This window comes from Limulus polyphemus, unplaced genomic scaffold (genome assembly GCF_000517525.1).
Source record: "Limulus polyphemus unplaced genomic scaffold, Limulus_polyphemus-2.1.2 Scaffold119, whole genome shotgun sequence".
NCBI classification, from domain to species: domain Eukaryota; kingdom Metazoa; phylum Arthropoda; class Merostomata; order Xiphosura; family Limulidae; genus Limulus; species Limulus polyphemus.
Genome location: NW_013665729.1, coordinates 491,810 through 501,999, shown reverse-complemented (window position 1 = coordinate 501,999; position 10,190 = coordinate 491,810). Strand labels below are relative to the sequence as shown.

Below are 10,190 nucleotides of genomic sequence, written 5' to 3'. Positions count from 1 at the left end.
ATTGGCCGTCACATTTTAACGCCCCCCACGGCTGAAAGGGTGACCATGTTTAGTGGGACGGGGATTCGAACCCGCGACCCTCAGATTGGGAGTTGAGCGACCTAACCACCTGGTCATGCTAGGCACTTTAGATAAATGGTATTCTGTGATGTGCAACTAACTTTTTTAGAAATTTTAAACTGTTTACGGTCATATTTGTCGGAAAAAGAGTCGATGTTTTTTATAAACTTGCAGGTTAGACCATTATCTATAGTATATGGATGACAAACTTTCTTTGATGGGGTGTAATTCACTTTTGCATTGACAAGGATAAGACATCTGCTCTTCCAGAAGGAGACGACGGAAACTGCAGGAGATATTTGCCTAAGGCGATCAGGATCTCAAACAACAACTGTCTTTGACAGCCCTGTCTTATCTCTAAAAACTTCGAATTCAATAATAAACTTTACCTTCAGCTTAACGATACTGTTCCTGAAGAAGAAAGGTCCTCCTTTCGAAAGCACTGCGGTTATAGGGTATCGTATTTTTGAGTAATATTAAAGTGTAACTAGTGAAATAAAATTAAAGTCAAAGAGCCATTTTAAAGTAATTGCAAAGAGTGAAGCTGAATTATTCGATTAAAGAAACCTGTGTTAATTAAAACTGTAGCCGGAAATTAAATAAGAAACAATGTTTGATAAACATCACGCTGATCGATGTTAACACAGAAAAGTATAGCATGTTCTCCACATCTGAAACATATGATAGGAGGTGCCTTAGAAACCGCAGGCCTAAAGAAAGTAGTTACTAGAATGCTTTTCGAACAACCAATCACGAAACCTGGAATGTAGATTATTTCTCAACCTATATGTCACAGGTGTAGAGGTTGCCTGGCACTCAGAGATCATTAACTACCATAGTCAACTGCCTTATGCAATGGAAAAGATAATTCTGTCTGGTGTCTGCTTTAGAGGTTTCTCTCCTAGAACTATGTTTCACAAGTTTAAGGCAAAATCCTTAAACCACATGAAGTACAGGGACCAAAAATAAAACAAAATTTCTCAGACAATTTATTATGAAAGTAAAATAATGATAGAAACTTAATCAATATTATCGGAAACACCAAACATAATTTACACTGATTTTATTGACTGAACATTAAGCGTTTATGATAGTATGATGTCTGTGTATAATATCGAAGCATTGAGTTGTACTTAAATAGGAAGTAAATCATGAGCTAAATTATTAAAACAAATATTTAAGTTAGGATCTACCGAAGCTAATTAACTGTTTAAGAATGTTTTTCATGTTTTGTCTCTCTTACATGGCGCTTGTTCATCAGTGATTGCAATAGTACACCTGAAGTTTCAATGGCGTAAGGAAGCATATCAAGACATCTTGTGTAATGTCTGAAAAGAACGAACGATCTATTTATAACCCTTGCACCTGTCCCTTTAAACTTACCCACAAATGGTCAGTAGTAAATTTACGGATTTATACCGCTAAGATTCAAGATTCGATTCCTCGCGGTGCACAGCGCGAAGATAGCCCATTGTATACTTTGCGCTCATAAAAAGGAAAATAGACACACCTTAAGCTTAAGAAACAAAGGTACTTTCCATTAGATCTTAAGTTAGATTACACTGTACCTACTTTCGTCCTTTCAACAACTCGCTCATGTTAAAGCGAAAGTTATAAAACACATCACTTAAAAAATAATGACAGCTCCCTACTTTTTAATTACCACAGAAATAATTGTAAAGAATGATAATTTTCACTTTATTTAGCAACAATATAATATGTTATCTATTAGCTCGTCTTTAATAACGAATAAAGGAGGCCAGTACACCTAAAAAATCAGAGCTGTTTCATACACCCTTGTTAGAAAGAGGTAAAACTAAGTTGGTGATTTGCCACCCCGAGGTGCAAATAATTTCCCATTGTTCAATGATTTATAATTTTCTCTGCCTTTAGAACGATCTGTTATTAATTAACGTTTACTTAAGCAGATTTCATTATTTTTTAATGTTTTAGGAATTTTAATATACCCCACTTCTCACTTTTAGCAATCATCTACTAGCTTTGATATACTTAGCATCATACTTCTCATTAATAAATTGGTAAATAGAACCAAACTTTTCTGAGGGATATATGTTATATGTCACTGCTTGTGCAGTTTTGGATGATGTGAGGAAAGCTTCATTTATTTATTTGTGTGGGTGGATTTTCGATAAGTTTTAAAGTCCTGTTATCATCTTGAAAAGCAGTCCTTAGCTTTCTTATTTCTTGTGTTAAAAGAATATATAAGTAATTTTGAGCATTTAAATCTGTTAAGAACGTTAGAATGCAGTTATGTTCAATGACAAAAGAAATGACATATAAGTATTTTCACCAAAAATGGACTGAACTTAAAAGTTGTTATAGATAAATGTTGAAACTGTTCTCGAACTTCATTATTCCAAAATAAGACATTTTTTTTAGGGATCGTTCGTACAAATTCTATATTCAGCCACATTCTTCTTAGAATAAACTACATACTTCAAGAATAAAGAAAAATGGGGATTTTAGTCTCATAATAGAAAAGAAAGCTGCCCTTGTGTCTTTAATGAAAGGTAATTTTTGCTTCTTGCATGGGATTAGAATCTCTTAAGAAGAAGAAAGAAACAGAGCTTTTTTTTTCCCCCTTTTACTCGTAAACAAAATACGACACAAGTTAGTGTTTAAAGTTAACCGGCTATTAGCCACATCCAAAGCTAAGGAACTTTCATATATTTCTTTGTGACTTGAAACATAATTACACAAGACACAATATTTTCCCATAAATCGTTCTTTTTTGTTCCTTTTGAAACTACTATAGAAGTTAATTTCACTTACCTGATAAAATAAATGCAACTCCTGCGGCAAAAGTTAGTATTCGACGTCTTCTTATCACGTGGCCACAAAAACACAACATTTCACCAATCAGAAGAGTTATGCAACTTATAAAAATGTAAGTAGCTGCTCTTGTCATGGCATCTGTAATAACAACATTCAGTAATTGTTCGGAAAAATTAAGCAAAAAAACGTAGATAAATCGTAGATTCTATTATCGATTAAAAAGGAGAAACTGAAAACTTGTTCCAACTGAAAGTGATTTAAAACGTTTGTTTGACAATGAAACCTTATCTCTAAGCCTATTAACTTTTGCAATTGCAATTCAATTTATATCTATAATTTAATATTAATGGAATAATATAATATCATCTTGAATCTCTGGCCATGAAAATGTAGTAAAAGTATCATCATAGGCATGAAGTTTGAAATATTCATACAAACATGAGGATGCGATACCTCGTGAAATAACTGAATGTAAATTTTATGTTTGTGTTATTGTATACGGGTTGAATTTTTGGTATAGTTACAGTTGCATTATAATAATGACAGTAAAAAACAAACAAATAAATTGAATAGCTCGAACTATATACTTGAGGTACATTTCTTTTTTTCTTTTTATTTGGATAGATATACACGAGAAAACATCTAATCTGATTTATATAATCGGTATAGATATACTGTTCGAGTGGAATCCAAGAGTTAAATTGAAAACTATAACTAACTTTATTTCTTTTTGTATTCCACAAACTACCATAAAGTGAACTCATAGCTGCAAGGTTTGATCTAATAATTACACATAGACGTTTGTGAAATTCACAAGAAAACAAAAACCTAACGATGCATATATAACTCAAAACTACTCCTGATAAAGAATTATGAATCTAGAATATCAACCAACTATTTCATGTCTAGATATATAGATCGATAGATTTAATCTAATACTTTGTTTTTATAGGTTACTTTGTCCTAAGTCTAGCTTTCAAATGCCCATTCAGTTTATCGGCTCTCCGCTTCGGGCGTTTAGATTTTTCTAACAGTTGGCTATTTAAATCCATTTCTGACCAAGCTCGTTATAAACTTAGTAATCTTAGATTTTTTTTCTTTCCATGTCAGTTACTCTGGCAGCTATCAAGGAAAACCTTTCATGGCTCACACCGGTTGTGGAGAATTCAGGTCTAATATCACTGTGAATGGAATAAAACACAAACTAGACAGCTATTCAAATTCTGAGTAAATAAATATATTTACGAGTGATGTTTCTACAGTTAAAAATGGAACAAGATAAAACATTTTAATGTAATATATATTCAATATTCGTTTATAAAGAATAATTTGGAAATAAATTCTTAATTTATCATTACTGTGCAAATGTAGTTTAATTCTAATGATTTTTGGCAAACTATAATGGCCTGTCATAAGTTAGGGGTTAGGGCACTCGACTCGCAATCTACGGGTAGCAGCAAGTTTGAATCCCTTCCTCAAATATACTCAACTGTGGAGGAGCTATAGTGTGGCTATCAATCCCACTTTTCGTTAGTAAAAGAGTAGCCCAAGAGTTGTCGGTGAGTGGTATTGACTAGCTGCCTTCCCTTTAGTCTAACATTTCAATATTAGGGACGTCTAGCACCAGATAGCCGTCGAGTAGTTCTGAGCGAAATTCGAAGAACAAACAGACAAACTATATGTAATTCTAGAATTAAAGACATTCATGCCAAGATACTGAGGATGCGATGAAGCGTATCTTTACCAAAAAAATAAAAATCGAATGAGTTTAATTAAAGATATTCTTACTCTTTTATCTGTTTCAGATTGTGGTTGCACACCACGAGTTGAAGTAATTAAATGTTTGATAACTGGTGGAAGAAAACACGGACTTGAACTAGAAATAAGTTACTTTCAAATTACTTTATGTTCAAATTTTACATTAAGTGTTCAGTGAAATTCTAATGAAGACTAGGCTGCATTTAAGTGATAATCGTATTGACATTTCTATTTTTAGTATCCTGGGTTTAGTTTTGTATGACGTATTCGCCAATAAATCCTATCGTGGTGTTAAATGTATCCGATTGTTGCTTTATTTTGATATTGTTTTATCTACCAAGAAGTATATACACATGTCAAATCCATCAACTTTACCTTGGAAGCTTAATTATATTGTTCTCTACTCAGAATGTTCGCACATTTTCTATAAGTCTATGAAAAACAACACAGCAATCCGAAAATGTTCTTATGATGATGACTTTTTTAATGGGTTAATAATGTGACTATTGCTTTTCTGTAAGACAATTACATCAATGAGCGTGCGTGGATGAACATCCGTCGTGAATTTGCATAATAAGATTACGCGCTACTATTCATTTCTTGAAGGCAGGCGACATCATTACGATAACTGGATTTTAATGAAGTGTGAGGTGTTGCTTCATTTGTTTCCTCTAATATTTACTTCACCTACCATTAAAAAAGTAAAGCTAAAGTAAAGATTTTTCAGACTCTCTTTTTAATGTGATAATCAATTCGAAACGTGAATTTTGAAGTCAGGAGGCTTGTAAATTTTATATTTGCGTAATAACGAATTTTCAATTTATATACTTGAGAATTTATCATTTTAAAGCAAACAAATGCATACATATTAATAAAACTAAGTAATCGCTTGTAAAATATTGAGATCGCTATACACATCTCTATAACAGCTATTTTGGCGGCAAGTCTAAGGACTTACAATGCTAATATCCAGGGTTCGATTCCCCGTAGTAGACACTGTAGATAGCCCAATCTAAAACACACATACATTGTTAATCAAATCTCCAATAAAATTAGATCTAACACGTCCAAAACCATAAGATTAAATGTGTTAAAAACAAATAATTTTTTTATTAAGCTATCAACCGTATTCGAGTGCAATATTTCATAAGAAGAAACTAATTTTCCGTACTCATAAAAACACATATCCTCAAACAAAGATGAAGTAAAATATATTTGTTAGAAATATTAGATCAAACCTTTACAGAAAATTAACTTATTTTGGTTTCGATTTAGTGATATATTTAGTAATTACGCAAACTATGTAAGGGGCACTTTAGTTACTTTATAAAATCTGTAGTGAAACTTATTTTTTTTAACTATAAAGTGTTCATTTGAAAATAAACCCTATCAGAGTTCTTCGTATGTTGAGGAAAGCGTGAGTTATAAAATGGAGTCATTTCTTCCTGTGTGGACTAACATTTGAAACTCTGGCTAAATGAAACTTCAATTTCAATATGTACATTATACAGAAGGTTTGTACATTATATTAAAACGATTTTGAATATGCAAAACAGCAAGCCAGCTGACGACCACAGCTGATATAAAGTCGTGGTGGAACTCTTGTATCGGAATTACGTTTCGACATAGTTATGTCACTTTCATTTTCTCTTCTTTGGTGATGAGCAGGGAAATTTCAGTGTAGCACTATTGTTTGTTTGTTTGTTGAACATTAGTGTAGCACTATTGTTCGTTTATTTGTTGAATTTCAGTGTAGCACTATTGTTCATTTGTTTGTTGAATTTCAGTGTAGCGCTGTTGTTTGCTTGTTGAATTTCAGTGTAGCACTATTGTTCGTTTGTTTGTTGAATTTCAGTGTAGCACTATTGTTTGTTTGTTTGTTGAATTTCAGTGTAGCACTATTGTTTGTTTGTTTGTTGAATTTCAGTGTAGCACTATTTTTGTTTGTTAAATTTCAGTGTAGCGCTATTGTTTGTTTGTTGAATTTCAGTGTAGCACTATTGTTTGTTTGTTGAACATCACTGTTTGTTGAAATTCAGTGTAGCACTATTGTTTGTTCGTTTGTTGAATTTCAGTGTAGCGCTATTGTTTGTTTGTTAAATTTCAGTGTAGCGCTATTGTTTGTTTGCTGAATTTCAGTGTAGCACTATTGTTTGTTTGTTGAACATCAGTGTAGCACTATTGTTCGTTTGTTTGTTGAATTTGAGTGTAGCACTATTGTTTGTTTGTTGAACATCAGTGTAGCACTATTGTTCGTTTGTTTGTTGAATTTTAGTGTAGCGCTATTGCTTGTTTGTTTGTTGAATTTCACATTAAACTGCTTTGAGCTATGTGCGTTAGACGTTCCTAAGCTAGAAGTGAATGACTAGAGGGAAGGCAGCTAGTTAATACTACCCACTGCATACGCTTGGGCTACTCTAATCGAATGGTGGGATTGATCGTCACATTATATCACCCCAATGGCTGAAAGTGTAAGCATATTCGGTGACGGTATTCGAGCCATCGACCAACAGACTACGAATCCAGTGCCCTAAGCATAAGGCTATGGTGTAATATTGGGGATAGAGATTCACTTTATATATATTTATATGAATTGTACAGTAAGTGTGACTTTAGTGACGTTTAATTAACATTCGAGTAACTTAGCTAATCACAAGTAACTACAAAATGTAATTTTAGAATAGTATAATTTTAATTATTACTTTTAAATTATGCAATAGAAATAGGAGTTGAACAAGATCTGATTATTTGAAAACTGGTAGTGGCCGGATTATATGTCCAGAAATGCATAAACCAATATTTTAAAAATTACCACAAAACAATGAAGTTAAATAAACACACTTTCTAATTGAAAAATGAACGTCATTTTATGTTGTTAGAAAACACATAACTTATATCTTTATATCACTACGATAATAATAATAATAAACTGAGCTATGGTTTAATGCAAGTCTGTGTTTGAGGAACATTACATGTGTTGTTGTAAAATATCGCAATATTTGTGTACATTATGGTGAACATGAAAGTTGACAGAGCTTATGAAAGTACATAATGGATTTGCTACCTAATGTGAAATAACAGGGTTCGTATCAAAATATAAAAGTTTTCATTTGGTTATTTCACTCATCTGTTACATTAATTTATTATCAATATCACAGTTGGTCGCACCATCAGAGTTCACGGATTTTTCATGTTACATATTTAGAAGTATCAGTGAAGCTCGTCAGAAAGCGATCTTACATCACAACAAACCGGAGAATACTTTATTTTTTTTGCAAGTCGTTCCATAATTACCCGACACTACAGGTTTACAATAAGAATAAATGTTATAGTATCTCGACCGCACCCGCTATACGTCGCACGCCACTGCCAGCGAGACATTTCCATCAGTCTTATTGAGATGTCACAAAAGCTATCGATCAATAGACCACGTTTCCCTAGCATAAGGCGTCATATATCGTATTAATTGATGTATGTTATATGAGTGATATAAATAGCGTTTTGACTGATACCTTGTGTGTTGCCTTCCCAACCGAGTTCTGGTGTTTAGCCAAAGACCTGGTCAACAGTGGCGTGCGAAGCGCTTGTTGTGCTTTCTTATTGATAATGTAAGGTCAGTGACAATTTATGATAAAACTATTATCACAAGATCACGCTTTGCCAGCATAAGGCATTATATACCATGATAATTCATAAAAGAAAGTGATCTTGTACTTTCACGTAATAAAATAATTTTAAATACAAAACAAAAGGCTCGAATAATCTTGATGGAGAAATAACTTTGGTTATATGCCGTCCGTTTATCATATACGAAAACTAAAACTTCACATCACATTTTTGTATTGAAAAATGCAAGTTACTGTTGTAGTTCTCTACTTTTATTTACTGCTATTCATTCTACTTCGGATATGAGTTTAGGGGTTATCTGTATCTGCATTTTGGTTACAGATTATTGCTTTAATAATAGGTAGACAAACAACTATTTATTGATGGTGGAATATACCACATGTTTTGACAGAACTGGTATGAAGAAGACAAACGAATATTCTGTCGAAACATCTAATACGCTCCACCATCAACAAATCGTTGTTTGCCTACCCATTATTAGATTAACATAATGTGCTTCCTTGCTCAAGTAACTTATTGCTTTAATAATTCTTAAGTTTAATAACTTTTGTAATAGATAACATTTGGCTTTGAAACTAACTAATCTGATTGTTTCTAATAAAACAAGCATAATAATATTTCATTATGTAATTCATAATTCTGATTGAAGATTAGTTTTCTTGATTTCAATACCATATTAGTAATTGTTCAATTGTGGTGAAAATTAGCAACAATTTAAAGGTTGTATGACCGCCGAGTACAGAGGATAAATCTTCTTAATCAAGACTCTTGTTTTATATCGTTACTTTAAAATATTTCATGTTGTATGACTTTAAATATCTGATAATATTTAAAAGTACAAATAGCAATATTTGAGCCATTATACAGTTAAATCACTATGGCACACTGGAAAATGAGCTAAAACGATATAAAATAAACTGTCTTAGAGTGAAGAGTTTAAAGAGAACCCTACCACTGCACATAACAGCCCGTAATTAAAAGAGCATTGCATCTTTGTTGACCAGTACTTACACGGAATAGCCATTGTCGAGTCGTTAGGATCAGGTCTGTATTCTTCTTTAGGAAAATAGTCGATGTAGATACAGCGTACGTTGTTTACTCCGGCTACAAGTAAGAAAATTAAAATTATTTTTTACAACTAACGGATATAAAACCTTGTATGCAAAAACATTAGAATGTATAAAGTATACTATATAGCATCCTACGCATGCAGTTGTATTTCAACGCGTATCTTATTGAATAGCCGGTTGAATAAAGCAGGAACGAGTGTAATTACTGTTGTTCATTATTATAAATAATATAATTGTAATCTGTTTTAGCTTATCAAGGACGTAGTAGCGTAACACTCATAATACAAAGAGTTTCAAATGTAAAACAATATATTCCGACATTTTGAAGAACGTCAATCAGCTTGTTTTTGTATGAAAAATGGAAAAGCTAAAGAGGTGTATCAAAAGTGAAATTATTTCTGGTGGCTAGTGAATATGTATCTAAACCAGTTTTTTAGTTGTAATTAAATAAAGCGAATGACAAAATTTACTTTGCAAATTTTATTTAATTTCGTTTCACTTTTCAACTTAGAGTGCGATTTAACAGGTCGCTCCGGTTAACAACGTACTTGTATTCTTTATCAGTATTTCTGATCCTAAAAAAAATTGTACAATATATTCTCGCCATAAAAGCGTCGAATGTTTTGGTATTTTATATTTACTACTTTGTTTCCATGGTACATTTGGGAACGGAGAGGAACAAGTAACCAAGTTTGACAAAGTGTGCGAAACTGATAGATTTGAGTTGTGATGAATAAAAGCAAATTGCAATATCATAAGTAGGAAAACATTATTCTAATAAATAAAGCAATAAAAGGAACAACTCAAGATCTTTCCACAAAACCTTCTCTCCAAAATTGAATCATTAAGTTTTACCTTTTTTTTTGTTGTTGTTGTTAA

General features: G+C 32.4%; 1 protein-coding gene across 1 annotated transcript in view; it reads right to left on the bottom strand.

Annotated features, from left to right (window-relative positions):
- The window catches only part of LOC106472311 (voltage-dependent calcium channel gamma-5 subunit-like), an 89,445-nt gene that overhangs the window by 10,234 nt on the left and 69,021 nt on the right, over nt 1-10,190 (bottom strand). Inside the window, exons 2-3 of the mRNA XM_022401692.1 lie at nt 9,253-9,345; nt 2,854-2,994 (exon numbers count right to left, since the gene is read on the bottom strand). Of these exons, the coding sequence (XP_022257400.1) occupies nt 2,854-2,994; nt 9,253-9,345 (234 nt within the window). The remainder of the gene's footprint in view (nt 1-2,853; nt 2,995-9,252; nt 9,346-10,190) is intronic.